General features: G+C 41.6%; 1 protein-coding gene and 1 pseudogene across 1 annotated transcript; one reads left to right on the top strand and one right to left on the bottom strand.

The window, feature by feature from the left end:
* Positions 1 to 1536: 1536 nt before the first annotated feature.
* Positions 1537 to 10428, bottom strand: LOC101472848 (RNA-binding protein with serine-rich domain 1). The gene is made up of 7 exons (XM_004557506.5): positions 10300 to 10428; positions 8350 to 8496; positions 8015 to 8197; positions 7699 to 7801; positions 2377 to 2530; positions 2149 to 2290; positions 1537 to 2039 (listed from the first exon to the last, which is right to left on the bottom strand). Coding segments are annotated over exons 1-7 (831 nt in total). The 5' UTR covers positions 10302 to 10428; the 3' UTR covers positions 1537 to 1939.
* A 127-nt stretch (positions 10429 to 10555) lies between these two features.
* On the top strand, positions 10556 to 13505 carry LOC101472564 (solute carrier family 2, facilitated glucose transporter member 11 pseudogene; annotated as a pseudogene).
* The last annotated feature ends 2075 nt before the right edge of the window (positions 13506 to 15580 follow it).

Genomic DNA, 15580 nt, shown 5'->3' with positions numbered 1-15580 from the left:
AACCGGTGACCTACTCGCTACAGGCCTATTGCATGATATGGCATTTTTAATATTCAGTCCAGTGTCCATTATAGCCCTTTATGCCAGAGTGGCAGAATAAATGTATGAGTTCTTAGCAAAGGAGATGTCAAAGGAGAAAACAGCCTTCTGATTCTTACCCAAAATATAACCAGAAGTCAGTAGAGAGGGAAGGGAATTCACTAACCTACAGATTGTACCTATAATAATGACGTAAGCTGTCAGTACTCGCCAACTTACATAATGTCAGAGTCATTCATTATATCTGGATTTTTTTTAACCTGAGGGTTAGAAAGGTTTTGCAGTGTGGATGTGTTTGTTGTGTTTGCATCCAGCGTGATTTCATGTGAATATTTTAGGAATTCAGCTGTGGTCTTTGGCTCTGGTTGTGACAGTAAAACATCCACTACTGTGACTGTTAGTGAGACATTTGTCCATCCTTCTGACGCAGCTGCTACGTCATCTTCCAAGCACCTGGATGACTGATATCGATGCTAAAGAGTCTCTGGATTCAGGGAGTGATGATGATGATAGAAGGAAGTGGTTTTAAACTAAATTATGATGTGATATTTAGAATCCCCTTATATTACTCCCTAGATAGTTTTATCTTGTCGATGGAAACAATGGCAGAAAGAAACAGCTTTGAATAACTCTACAGCATTATTATTGCTTTGACCTTCAGATCCATCTATTGAAGGAGAGGTCAGAGGTCAAATGTGACATTGTAAATTTTTATATATAATCTTTATATGATACTCTCTATATGCTAATACTTACCTCACTCGTAAGACTTATAGTTTATCAGTTGTAAGCCTCTTTCTCATTTTTCAACCAATAAATCATTGAGTTCACCTTGAAGACTCGGTCAAATTAACATTTAGTTATTATATAATTTAGTTAACAGTCTGACCCCTCACTACACCACTAAAAAGTTTTATCAGAATTCAGACAAAAACAGGAAGCCCACAGGTCTTTGTCATGTCTGAATTATGTCTTCAACTCATTTGGAACTATAATTAAGTACTGATTTTATTTGTGCTGGTTTAGCTCAGCATGTTGAACGGGTGACCTCATGTCATATGGCTGAGAGTGGCAAGCCCAGGTTTGAGTCCAACCTGCGGCCCTTTGCAGAATGTCTTTCCTGTCGTGTCTTCACTGATCTATCTAATAGAGCTTATTGCATTCAGGGTAGAGCAACAGCAACCCATCTAGTAACGATCACGGAGTCATTCATTCTAAGGTCGTGGCAGGATTACAAGACAGTAATATTGTGGATAGGTCATATGATAGACATAAAGATTAGTGTGATTATCTAAGCTTTAATAGCACTTGTAAATGCAATGGCAATAATGGCTATTCATTGCCATATGACTGAGTAACTACCCAACACCATAACTGACAACAGAAATTAGGGACAGGCAGTAGAAGGAAACTGTTAATCTGAAGGACGGAGGGCCAATAATGATTTGAAAACTAGGAAATGGTTGCATTGCAATTTTCATATTAATCCCACTGTGGTTCATAAACATACAAGAGGTTCTTTTATTCTGATCTCACAGCCTTTTTTCTTACTGGGGACACATGAAGATTTGCCTTTTAGGCTCTTTTACAGTTTTGTGTTTCTATTGTTTTCAAATACATGAACACAACAAAAATACTAGAAAATAATGAAAAGGTTTCAATGTATTAAAAATGACGCATTTAAAGTTCAACACAATTCTTACGTCTTATTATCATAAAACACCGCCTGAATGTCTTTACTGGGGAAAATGGTAAAGACTTTGGTGCTCCTGTGTTCGCCACTTAACAAGGTAACAACACAAAAACATTTTTCTTTCACATTTTTTGTTGCTCTGATCAAAAGGACAAAACAAAAGAATAAATTCAGAGGAGGCGAGGGAGAGGAAAGGCTTCACGATCGCTAGCGCGAGGAGTTGGAACTTGATCGCGACCGATGGCGGCGGCGGCCAGGCGATCGAGACCTGCGCCGCACTGGAGACCGTCGGCGTGGAGACCGAGATCTAGAAAAAGAGAAATTAAGAGAAAAGAACATAAATAACAGAAGAGGTAAAGGTTTCCTCTCTCCTCCTCCCCCTTCTCCACTGTGGGTGCCCATCATTTGCTCATTACCTTCTCCTCATACGAGGGGGAGTCCGGCGCCACATCGGGGGCGGAGGAGGCATCCTCCGGGGAGGGGAAAGCCTGCGAGGAGGGGGGCGCACCGTGGGAGTCAGCACAGCTGTGACAGTGATTTCCTGACCATCAATCTGACCTGAAAGACATCAGCGTGAGAGTTGATCCACTTTAAGCACATGACTCAGAACGTGGCTCTGAAACAATCTCTTCAGTCCTTCCTACCTCCGTCCATGTGCTTCAGAGCCTTCTCTGCCTCTTCGGAGGTCTCGTACTCCACATAGGCGTACCCCTTGGACAGGTGAGGGTGCATGCGGTTCATGGGCATTTCAATCATCTTGATCTTGCCATATGTGGAGAAAATCTCCTGGATGTGCTCCTTTAAAAGACACAGAAAACCTTTGAGATACCTGCTGTTTTTATTGTGAGTAACTTTCAGCTTCTAAACCAAAAATAATTTGTTCTTCCTGGTAGAACTGATTCTTTTAGCCTGATCACGTGACCACTGCTTGCCCATCTCTGGATTAAGTCTTTGGTGAGCCCTCTTTTGATTTTTGATCCATTTGTGGTTTCCCGGTTGTCAGTTGCTGATTACAGACTTCATTCATCATTCTGCTTGAACTTGAAATCTTTGCTCATTTAAAGTCTCAGTAGCCCGACGACTGCACAGATGAGGCTTAGCGGGGAAAACGTCACACAGAAGCAGCATTCCTTGTGGTGGTGGAGTAGGTATCCACATTAACAACAGATGGTGCATGGACACAAACAGGGCCTATCACATTGTTCTCCACACACTGAGGACTTGGCCATTAAATGCTGGCCGTTCAGCAAACTCAGTAATTTCCATCACTGTTCTTTACATCCACGGTTACACAGACACAAAGCTGTGACAGTAACCTGATACAAAACAACCAACAAATGGTTATGAAAAAAGTTCTCCGCCACTTTTTCCAACGTGGATTTTGTAGCTAGAGGGTCCATCATACTTGACTACTTGTGTTTATTGAAACATAACAGCAGCATTCAAAGCATTCAGTCCTCCGCCCCGACCATCAACTCATCAGACCACGTCTCTGTCTTGTAAATTCCAGCATACAGACCTCTGGTCATCAGAACTACGGAGCAGCACTGCAGGATTTGCACAGACTGATCGGTGCTTCGAGGGGCTCAGGACACAGACACTGAGGAGCATGCTAAGGCTCTATGTGGCTAGATCTAAAATTTCAATTCAATTTTATTCATATGCCACAAAATCACAACAACCGTCACCTGGATGTAGTTTATACTGTAAGGTAAAGACCCTACAGTAATACAGAGAAAATCATCAACAATCAAACCCTATAAGCAAGCAGTTGGTGACAATAGGAAGAAAAAAAAAATTTAACAGGAGGAAACCTCAGAGCTCAGATCCAGGATCAAGGAGAGACAGCCACCTGTCATGACCAGTTGTGGCTGAGGTTGCATGAAGAAAAAAAAGTATCAATATCAGAGTGAGTGAGAACCTTATGACAGAAACTCTGCTTTTAATTCTGGAGATTAAGCAGCCCTCAGAATTACAAGAGCCAACCTCTATAAGAAAATCAGTGGCAAAAAAGGCCCTTAGTCACAAAAACCCAAATTATAGAATCAATTTCAGGACCATAGAGATACAACTAGACTGGGACAGGATATTACATGTATTACAGACTCCAGGGGCCCGTTCTTCGTACGTCGCTCACTACATCCAAGATCAAATGACACATCCAAGACCAAACCATCGCGCTAACCGTGAGCTCGCTAATCCGGTTCCCCGAACACACCTGTTGTTGACGATTAGTACAGCTGGACGCAGTAATGTGACATCACTGGGTGTCGTAAAAGGGGCTACGCATCGATAGTAGAAACATTGATCGGCAACCCGCTGATTGGTCGGCGAAAATGTCGAAGGGGCGCGCTCGGTATTTTCCGGCAGCAGAGCAAGAACTCTTGATTGAGGGATTTCAGGAGTTTCAGAGTTTAATTAAAACGCAAGGGAACACTGCAAAGGCTGCAAAAGCAAGGAGAGAGGGCTGGCAGAAAGTTGCTGACAAATCAAACTCGTAAGTAATTCAATAATAACAATAATAATGGAGTGGGTTTATATAGCGCTTTTCAAGGCACCCAAAGCGCATGACAATACCACTATTCAGTCACTTTGTTATTTATTTATAGATTTATTATATTACACTATATTATCCAATATTATATTACATTATATTATATTGTTATATTATATCCCCTTTCACATTAGAGCCACAACAGGACCCACTAGAACATGGGAACAAGTAAAAGTGGAATATAAAAATATTCTACAGAATGGTAATATTTATCACTTATATTGCTTTTCGTCTCTTGGAAAGAGACCCTGAAATAATCTGTTTGTTTGTTCATAACAGCAACCAAGAAAAGGGCAGAGCAAAAAAAAGACAGGTGGTGGTCCTGCACCCCCTCGTCAACAAGTTGGTTAAGTGAATAATACCCTCACGGGGAAATCGATATCTCTCAATGAGCACACTGTCGCGCTGAGCTAAAGGATCCTGTCTGTCCCGCAATACACGCTGAATTCTGAGGACTCTCCTTATCAATCTTGCACCTTCCTCAATGGGTGGCTCGCGTAAACGGACAGGACATGGCTGCAACAGGCTTCCCAAATCCACCTTCGCTTTTATAGCCGTGGTCTCTCATCTTGATTACACGAAGTGATTTGCAATTACTACTCTGAAATATGAATTACATCTGTAATAATCACATACATGTAATAGAATGTTAATAGTACATTTCCCTTTTTTAGGATATGACCTTTATGTATCTGTGTGAAATCAATGAAAGGATCAAATGCTGCATTATCTTTAGTTACATTGATGTTATTTATTTATGTTGAAACAGTGGTGGAATATCGCTGTTGCTTTCGTATAAATGAAGCGGACATACCTGCGTGGCCGCGATCTAATCCTGTTTACATAAAGTAAACCTGCTCCCGAGCAGGTTTACGCTTACGGCTCTGTTGCTATGACAGCAAGTCCCGGATGAGCTTCGGGGAACCGAACGATCCAAGATCACGCGAAATCGTCAACAATCTAATCCAGCTAACTTACTTAGCGAGGTACGAAGAACGGGCCCCAGGATCACCTCACAGCCACAACACTGCATGATCTCAGAAAACTACTTTGTAAATTCAACATCTCATCAAAGTCTTAACAAGGAAAATAATAACAAGGACTACAAGGAGGTGAAACTTTTTGCAGCAATGACAATCTTATTCTGAAAGTGAACCCCCCTCCCCAAAGAGCTGTTATTTGACTATACGCAGCCCGATCTATATCATCAACACTGGTGTGGAAACTGTGCTTCATATAATATTCATGGGGGTTCATGTGACCCCTGCACATCTCCTATGTTTTCAAAAAAAATCTCCTGCACTTCCTACCGAGGTTAAAAAAAGGCTCATCTTAACCCATCTGTCCTCACCACTTCCTACAGAGCCACCACACAGAGTGCACCAACACGCAGTACCAACACTCTGTGGCATGAGAGCAGCAGTGCCTCAAACAGAAAGCCACTGGGGAGCGTGGCGATGGCAGCTGAGATTAATGGGGTCTCACTGCCACCTGTTGGGAGCCTGGCCCAACAACGCCACCTGTCAAGGGCAAAAAGGATCACCAGGGACAGCAGGCACCCCTGCCACAGACTGGTCTCTCTTCTACCTTTAAGCAAAAGCTATCACAGACTGGCGTGCAGCACAGTACGGCTCTGTGACAGCTATGACCTGACCTCCGATTTTTGTTTGTTTTTCTGTGATCCTAATTTTGTTCAGCAGTGCATCTGTGATGTATTGACTGAATGACAGTAAAGAAATCTGAACCTGAATTTGGATGATGGCTGGGTTCATTCTGGGGGTCATTTCTGTGTAACTGGCCAGTCTAAGCATCACCAACAAAAAGTTATACATGTGGTTACACACAGACACACATTACATATGACATATTATAGAATGCCATTTAGGAAATATGTATATATATTAGAATGAAAGCCTGAATATATATTTTAATGATTATTATTTATCAAGCGGGAAACCAATGAATTAAATCATCAAGAACCCCCCACGCCACCCCTCCTCTCTTCTCCAGAGGTCCACAGATGCAGCTCCACTGTTCTGCAATTAACAGTGTAGCGGACAGCTACACACTCTGAATCATCTGCAGCATTAATCCTCTCTCAGTCTCCCAGAGTGTACTAAAAATTCTGGCACACACAGAATTATCCAGAAAAGACTGAACAAGTTTCTGTACTGAGACAGAAAACAAACAGGATTTGAGGGAATGAAAGGCTGCTAATACTTATTAGAGTAAGAAATACCTTCTTGCAGCTAACACCTTATCAGTTCTTTGTAGCCGCATTCAGTGTAATCAGTAACTCCATGCTTGTTTCGTGAGCGTACTGGTAAAAGTATTAAGGTAATAATAGAAATGCAAAGCATTTCATTACAGCCTACATTTGTTTTTTTTAAGCAACTACAAAGATTTGCTTTACAATCAACTACAAATGATCAAATATCTTAAGTTTTCACAAAAATGAAATGTGGCCACTGTGCTTGTAGCTAACAGTGTTTACCAGAGATTTTAATGCTGCTGACTCAAACTCCAAAACAAAGGCTTAATCAGTCCCCTGTGAGCACTCTCCACCATCCCTACGATCCTCTTCTTCATTTGAATCAACAAAAAGTTTCAATACAAACTGTAAACACAAAAACTTTTTAAGAACTGTGAAAATAAACTCTGCTCACAGTTTAAAGCTGTGACTAAGCAGTATGTTTATTACTTGTTATTCTGTTGGCTGCAGTGTCCTAAAGTCCCTCAGGATCTATCGTAACGCACGTATCAACAGAAATCGGGTGTGAAAGAAAATCTGGCTTCATGGTTATCCATTTGCACACTGCTTGTATACATCACACAAAGATTCCCTGCTTTTATGACTTAAATACAAAAGTATGGAAGATAGTTTCCACCACTGGGGGGGATAAAAGAAAAAAAAATACATCCATAACTACATTTTTAGTTTATTTGAAATTTCAAGTTAGCTCTGCCAATCAGAAAGCTCCGTGAATGACGTCATTCCCTAGTTACCCACAAATGGTGCAGTCACAGGTGCACTCAAAATCAGGAATATGTATAGTAAACATGGAAAAATTCCTGTTAATGCTAATAATAACAGCATGTTTCCACTAGTAACACAAGGATGTCATCATTTTAAAACCATTTTGAAAGCAGTTTGCTCATTCGTGACCTCCATCTGTAGCATTGGTAGCTGATGCCTCCACCTTCTGTTTCCGGGTAACAGTGAAATATATTCAGAGAGGTCCTGATTGGTGGAGCTAACGGCTTATCAACTTGAAATTTTATGTTATGGATGACAAAAAAAAAAGCAAAACAAAAAACATTCTGTGACATAGCAAAAGAGCCAGTGTGATAACAATAAAAACAAACAAACAAAAAAACCCATCTTTTTAAGCACTTCTAGTTAAGAATGTACCTTGATGACGTTTCTGGTCAGCCGACCCAGGAAGACCTTGGTCGGTTTGGGTGTGGGACTCCTGCGTCGTCGATCCCTGCCTTCCTTCTTTGGCGATTTAGACCTACAATCACATCTGACTTTAATTTAACATGTGAGCTGTTAATGACAGCGTCTAATATGAAAACTCTTCAAGTACATTTAAGTTCTTTTTATGAAAACATCACCAGAACCAAGACTCACTGAGGATTACTCACTGAACAGGCAATGTACAACCTCTTGCTAATCTCTTACTACATTTAGTTTTTTGGGTGCTTCCTAGTAAACGCTTCCATACTTTGAGCGCGAGCGTCGTCTGTTGTTGTGGCGTTGGCGGCTGGGGCTGGGTGAGGATGATGAAGATGAGGAGGAAGAAGAGCGGGAGCTGGAGGAGCCAGAGTGACTGGAGGCAGAGGAGCTTGAGCCGCTGGAGGAGCCAGAGCTGGAACCTGAGCTGCTGCTGCTGGAGCTGGAGCTCGACCTAAAGAGAACATTATGATAATTTTTTATTTATTTATTTTTAAATGGATGATCTGCTGAGGGGAGCAATAGAAGGGTTTGGTCCCAAAGCTTTAATTAAAATGAGCTAACTCTCATTCAAACCAGAGGGGAACAGGTGGTTAGTGATCTGACCTGCTGCTCCTGCTAGAAGCGCTGCGTCGGGTGCGGTTCTTGTCTCGGCCCCGGCCTTTGTCAGCTCCCTCTTTAGTGGCTCCTGACTTGTCCTTGCTGCGCTGTTTGCTCTTGTCATCGTCCTTCCTTTTTGTTGGAGAAGGCGCCCTGTTAAAGGAGAAAAAACCCAAAAAGATCTAAGATTTAGGGTGCCAGACATCCCCAACACCTTTGCACTGTGCCAAAATAGATTATCATTTGCATACAGTAACATCAAACCATGCAAACTGACAGGCAGGAATGATTTCCTGTGTTATTAAGCGGTGCATTTGGGTAACTCAGTCTCTAAGTGAACGTGCTCCTGTCATAGAGTGGATGGGCTGTATTGTCCAGCATTGTCCTCATCTTGGACAACATCCGCCTCTCTGACACCACCTTAAGGGAGTCCGGCTCCATCCCCACTACATTACAGGCCTTTACGGACTAGATTTTGAAGGAACATTTCTATTTTAGCCTGCACAACTTTTTTTTATAATTTTGGTAAGGTTATTTAAAATCTCAAGGATTCAAGGAGCTTTATTGTCCTTCACGTCATATGATAACATGAGGTTAACATCTGCACTACCTTTCCAAAAATTTACATCAGCGGGACCCAAGCAGACTTGCAAAGTATAAAAGTAAGGAAAACAAAAATGGAGTAAAAGAGGCTTGAAGCTGAGCTGGTCTATATGTGAGATGTAACTCAAGAAAAGAAGAGAAGGGAAACTCAAACTACAGCTTTTTAATATTTTTTGAAGGCAAACCTCATTTTACTTGAAATGATAAGATTATGTCATAGTGAAAATTAATAATAAACTTTTTCCAACAAATACTGTTTGACTATACTTTTTTCTTTGTTTTATTGGACAGGCAGTTTTTAACTTTAAACAAACACTGGTAAAACTGTTAGGTGGCTTCAAAATACGCTGCACTGAAATATATTATATTATATTTTGGACCTGCAAATTTTCTTCATCTTTCTATGTTTTTACACACATACATTATCTTCATAGCCACCGTTGAAATTTACAGTATTTTGGCAGTACGGTTATAAGTGGCTGTAAATAATCTTACATTTTTACTGAATTATATTGTCCCTTTCTAGCTTTTTGAACCTAAATCTTGATTACCTATATTACTGATACTTTTTTGGATTTTCCCCTTTATCATAGTTTTAATTATTAAATCAAAATTCCAAAACTTTTGGCTTAGTCAGACTATGTTGAACACGTTCGTCATTTCTCCATTTTTAACTCCTTGCCTGCTATTGATCACATCCCAGTTGTTAAAGGTAACTAACACTCTGAGGTATATGAGGGAAAAGGATCTTTATTCTCAGTTAAATAATATTCCACTGATGTAACTACAGGGATGCTAAAGTAACGTCTTTCCGTCTCTGTGCAAAAGCATCTGCATCGTCACTTTTTCCAACACTGAGGTAAGAATGACCGCTTGTTTATGGAAGCATAATTCTTTGCGCTTTTGACATGAGCTACAAATTAATTTAGTCGATTTGTCAAATAGATGCTACCAATAGTTCTGTGTTAGGGGGAGAAAACGAACTTCCTTTTGTTGTTATTATTCTGTAGGAAACTCGCGAACCCTCGTTCATTTGCTCTTTGAGCAGTTCTGCAACACATTTCTGTAATCGCCACATATGCATTTTTAAGAATGAGGACAAATGCTGAGTGGCCACAGTATATCTACTCATAGAAAATGCAAAACAAAATCAAGCTAGCTCAAAAGTTAGCTAGCTTACCGTTGGTTAAATATATAAATAATAATAATATGGCTGTATATTGTGTTTGCTTATTAACAATTTCGTGTAAAGCTAAAAGCAGTACCTTTCGCGTTAACACTTTCGTGTAGTGATTTGCAATTTATAAGCCAAATACAAAAGAGAAACAAATTAAAACGACTGCGTTCACTTACATTTTTTCCTCGCGACAGTAGTAATCGCACAAAAATGACGTAAGCAGTTTGAACCAATCAGCACTCTGTACGCGCCTCACACATGCAAAAACATCCGTTAAGGTGGTGAAAATAATTATCTAAATTTAGACTAGCAGGATTTATTTTTCTGAATAATACTTGTTTCCCATAGCTGGTTTCACTTCTTTTTATTACTCTTTTAAATAATTTCTGTAATTTGAGTTAACGTTTAAACTTTAACTCTAAATTTGACTGGGGAAGGATCACTGCAGCAGAACTCTTGCGGGTAGGACGTTGCCTGAAAGGTTAGACTCAGGGAAAAGGCGCAGATTTATATAACCCCGGCTCTAACTGAAGAATCACGCTGCCTTTCATTTGAACCGCATTAGAGATCAGCCGTAGTCTCATATGAGTTAAAAACGCCTCTCTAAGCTACATAAAAGGTTTGGACTGATTGAACAACTAACGGAAGGGGACAAGTTTGCTCTTCCACTTAAAGAGCCTGCTTTGAGATGAAGTCTGCAGATAATGTACCAGAAAAAACCAGGAAACCTTCAGGCAATGGATTGACTCTTGGACTGACTGTGCTCTGTGCTGCCATTGGAGGAACCTTTCAGTACGGCTACAACATCTCCATCATCAACGCTCCTACCAGCTACATCCAAAAGTTTATTAATGACACCTACATAGAGCGCTGGGGTACAGGCTTGGATATCCCAGAGGTGACCCTGGTGTGGACCCTGATAGTATCAGCCTTTTCTCTTGGTGGCCTCCTTGGGGCCCTGCTGGCAGGCCCTATGTCAGTTCGCTTTGGGAGGAAAAAGTCGCTGCTTTTGAACAATTCCTTCATGTTTGCTGCTGCTGTGCTGGTGCTAACATGCCGGGTGGCAAAATCATTTGAGATGATCATCATTGCTCGCTTTCTGGTGGGGATGAACTCAGGTGTCAGCATGAATGTCCAGCCTATGTATTTTGGAGAGAGTGCCCCCAAACACCTCAGAGGTGCTGTGGCGTTTTCTTCTGCCGTCTTTACTGCATTTGGGATCTTTTTGGGTCAGGTTGTGGGACTTACTGAGCTTTTGGGTAGTGAGCCTCTTTGGCCCTACTTACTGGCTAGTAATGTTTTGCCAGCACTGGTCCAGCTCCTTACCCTTCCCTGGTTCCCCGAAAGCCCCAGGTACCTACTCATTGACAGGGGAGACAGGGAAGCATGTCTCCAGGCTCTTGGAAGACTCCGCGGCGGGGAGGCTCCCGTTTTGGAGATGGAGGAGTTGCTTCAGGAGCAGCAAATGTCCGCAGCCATAAATTCTGGAGCTACATCTTCTGCTAAGACGCCCTGGGCCCTGTTTAAGGATCGTAATTTACGATCACAACTCAAAACAGTCATGGCCGCCAGCAGCGCCATGATGCTCTGTGGAAACGACTCCATCTACTTCTATGCTTCCTACATCTTTCAGGAAGCAGGGATCCCACCAGAGAAAATTCAGTACGTCACCATTGGGACGGGGGCATCTGAGCTAACAGCTTCCATTCTGAGTAACCTCCTGATTGAACGCGTGGGTCGCCGGTACCTTCTCATCGGGGGTTACAGTCTCATGTCTTGTTGGTCTATAGTTTTTACTGTAGCTCTTTCACTCCAGAGCCGCAAAGTGACAGGGATGGCATACCTCAGCATGGTGTGCGTTTTCGCTTACATCCTCAGCTTTGGCCTGGGCCCAGCCGGAGTGACAGGGATCTTACCAGCTGAGATCTTTGATCAGACGGCTCGTCCAGCGGCCTACATGATCGCCGGCTCTCTAATGTGGATTAGCCTGCTCCTAATGGGAATGCTGTTACCTTTCATCGTCAATGGCCTGGGAAACCTCTGCTTTCTGCCTTTCCTCTGTGTTTGTTTGGTATCTGCTGTGTTTCTGGGGCTCACCTTGCCAGAGACAAAGGGCAAGACGCTGGCTCAGATTACAGCAGTGTTTGATAAGAAGAACCAAGGGAAAATGAATGAAGTTCCAGACCTAATGACAGAGCACGATCCCCTGAATGATCTCTACCAGTTGGGTAAAATCTGCTCATTTACTTCCTCAACGCATGATCCTGACCTTGACCATAAAGCTGCTGAATGAAATTTGACCTGTGGGATTATAAAAAGCCGTGCCTTTTGAGCTTATCTTCAGGTTTTAATTGACTTCTGTGCAGATTAAATCCTGTGTGTTATTTATGAGATGTGATCCCCTTAATAGTGACTGTTCAAATCTGTTCTTAATTTACAATTTGGTCTAGGCCTTTAATCCTACCCAACACACATTTTGTATTTATTTATTGCAAACCTATATAAAGCTTCTAAAATGTCTTTTAGATCGCCATTGAGAGTGATGGTGCTGAACCCTTTTGTAGGGTCCCTATGCCAAAGAAATTGTCCTCACTCATATTTATGCAGAAATCTCTCAAGCTCCTGCCAAAAACTGGCATGTGTTTGCAGTAGTTTGGGCAATCATTTGAACAGCATGTGCTGTAGGGATTACCTTCTCTAGTTCAACACTTGTGAGCTGCTAGATAACAGTTCATGTTTATTGTGCAATCTGATGCTGTTTTGTTTTTTATCTATCCAGCTCAGTGAACCATGCATGTGTGTTTTCCTATTTGATGACCTTTCTGGGAACGCAGACTGTGTGTAATTCTTTTTTTTTCTTTTTTTTCTCTCATTTATGTTTATGTTTATGCAGCAACTGGACTGCATCTGGAATTTAACTATATTAGTTAGTCCCCTCCAGACTTCTGTGTGCACCAGGGCTTCAACTACATGAGTGTAGCTCTGCAGAATGGCCAGTAGATGTAGCCATTGTGTCTGCCACAGTTTGTGCAGTGATAAACAAGGCAGCGCGTCATGAAAATGAATCACACAGTCAAGGTTAACACTTTTAAATTCACCAGCTTTTAAACTCAATGCAGCCCTTCCGAGCCTTCTGCGAGCCATCTGTCGCAGCGTCTGTATGTTCTGTAATCACCCTGCGTTGCTTGATCGTGTGCTGGAATGAATCCTAAATGCAGACGTCAGGTCTGTTCTTGCACTGTTGTAACGTGTAGCATGTGCTGCGCACTTACTGAATGACACTGTCGCACTTTTCTCTGCCTAAAAATATTATTACTATTTATTTAAATCAAAATACAACTGTGTGTACAACAAAATAAAGGAAAAAAAGTGGTGACCCGCATTCTCGTCATGTTTGTGATTTGGTTAGTGAGATTTATTCTGCTTGCTTTTTAAATTATGTTTAATCACCCAACTTTGGCTCCCTTCACTCCTGCGCACTTTAATTCAAGTACTTCTGCCCACTCTTATTAAAGTGGATGGCATAACACTGTTTATTTATGGAAACAAGAGCTGGGTGAGAACATCTCACTCTCCAGTGGGGTAAGGTGTGCATTTTCATTTGTCTTTATTACACCATCCAGCTGACAGAAAAGTCAATTTCTATTTAAGTGCATCCAGTGTCAAGTAGGATTTGTGAGTGCAAGGAAGAATGTTTTTATAACCCCGACAGCTAATGGGTATTTCTTCTCTCTGTGGCGCTCAGTTCAGCCTACAGGATCAGTTTGCCTTTTCCAGTGAAGCAAACTACACAGCTAAAAGTGACTTTGTGTTAAAGAGGTAGAGAGTTCAGATATAAAAGCAAAACATAAGAGTTTTTCTGCCAGCAAACCCAGCCAGCACTGAGAGATTAGTCCTTAAAGAAGGACTGGACAAATACAGAAGCGCTCTCCACCGCACTCATCAGAAGCAGTTCATCTGTGAACACGCTGCTGTGCTTTGGGAGATGGCTAATGATTTCAGGCCTCAGGCTAGAAGAACCTCAGCGGCTTCACATACTATAGAGTTAATTGCTAAGGCACTCATAATACTTACCAGGAGACAGAATGACTGACATTTACTGCATCTGCCATTTTTCCAGTTATGATTTCGCTGAGTTTCTGGTGAAGGGTCGATCCAAAAGATGTTACATTTTGTTGCAGTTAGGTGCAAAAATGAGTAGCATTATGTTGAAGATAAAGGCAGGAAATGGTTTGCTTACATTTACATACTGGAAATGAGTTTTTGTTTTTAAAATAATAGATTTAAACAGAATGGCTGGATCGGTTTGAGCTGATAAGAAGGCAACAGTAACTCAAACCACTTATTTCAAATAAGATATGCATACGAGCATCTCACACAGCATGTCAAGCTTTTAAGCAGATGGGCTACAGCAGCAGAAGACCACATCGGGTGCTGTAGCCCATCTGTGAGCTAACAGAATAAAAGGTGAGGCTACATTCACACTGGCTCACCAAGACAGACCCTGTGTGAGGTCCTGGCCAGGTTTCTCTTGGAAATGAGAGTTAAATCACAATGAAATAAATAAAGGTTAATAAATAAATAAATAAAAACTTGACAAAAGAGGATTGGAAATGTGTCTGTTGGAAGTGTGCACTGATGAGTCCTGATTTGTGCTCTAACATAGGTACAGGTAGGGTCAGAATTTGGCATAAACAACATGAAAGCATAGACCCATCCTGTCTTGCATCAGCAGTTCAGGCTGGCTGTGTTGGTGTAATGAAGAATTTAGTCAGTCCTGAAAGTAAAAGTTGCTAACCCCGTACTACAGTGGCAGCTGACTGTATAAAATAAGACGTTGTTATTGTCACTACATACAGTGATAGATTGAAATTTCAGTACATACACCAGTCCTAAACAACACAACATAAAGAAAACAGACCAAGGCAGGGTGTGATAAGATGCTGTGAGTGCAAGTCCAAAGTCAAGTGCTGCACTGACTGACACAATATTGCACACATAATGGTGTTAAGCTGTAAAGAACACTGAGTGTTTATCAAGGGTCTGGATCTGTTTCTGTACGTTTTAATTGACCTATACCGCTTCCTTGAGGGCAAAAGGTCGAAAAGATGATGACTGGGGTAAGAAATAGATATTATGATGTTCTCTGGAGAGGAAGCAGATGTCAGCAATGTCCTCGAGTGAAGGAAGAGGGCAGCCGATGATCCTTTGCGCTGACTTTATGACCCTCTGTAGGGCTTTTTTCAGGCTACTGAACAGCCTGAATACCACACTGAGAGACAGTGAAAAAATGCACTGTCACACAGTGGTGGAAAATAATCGCCAACTTCACACATGGGTTTTTCTTTTTTTAGGAGTCACAGATGTTTCTGTGACTTTTGTATCGTAGCAGTGGTGTGAATGGACCGGGACGGATTATCAGATACGTGGCAACCCAGGAATTTAAAGCTGTGGACT

The sequence above is a fragment of the Maylandia zebra genome, linkage group LG8, assembly GCF_041146795.1.
Source record: "Maylandia zebra isolate NMK-2024a linkage group LG8, Mzebra_GT3a, whole genome shotgun sequence".
Lineage (NCBI taxonomy): Eukaryota > Metazoa > Chordata > Actinopteri > Cichliformes > Cichlidae > Maylandia > Maylandia zebra.
The sequence above is the reverse complement of the archived record's forward strand: the minus strand, read 5'-3'. Positions and strand labels throughout refer to the sequence as shown.

Coding starts and splice junctions, on each gene's coding strand:
- LOC101472848 (XM_004557506.5), bottom strand. Junction 2,291..2,376: donor TCTGAAGCACATGGACGGAG/GTAGGAAGGACT, acceptor GATGTCTTTCAG/GTCAGATTGATGGTCAGGAA. Junction 2,040..2,148: donor CCCCCTCGTATGAGGAGAAG/GTAATGAGCAAA, acceptor CTCTTTTTCTAG/ATCTCGGTCTCCACGCCGAC.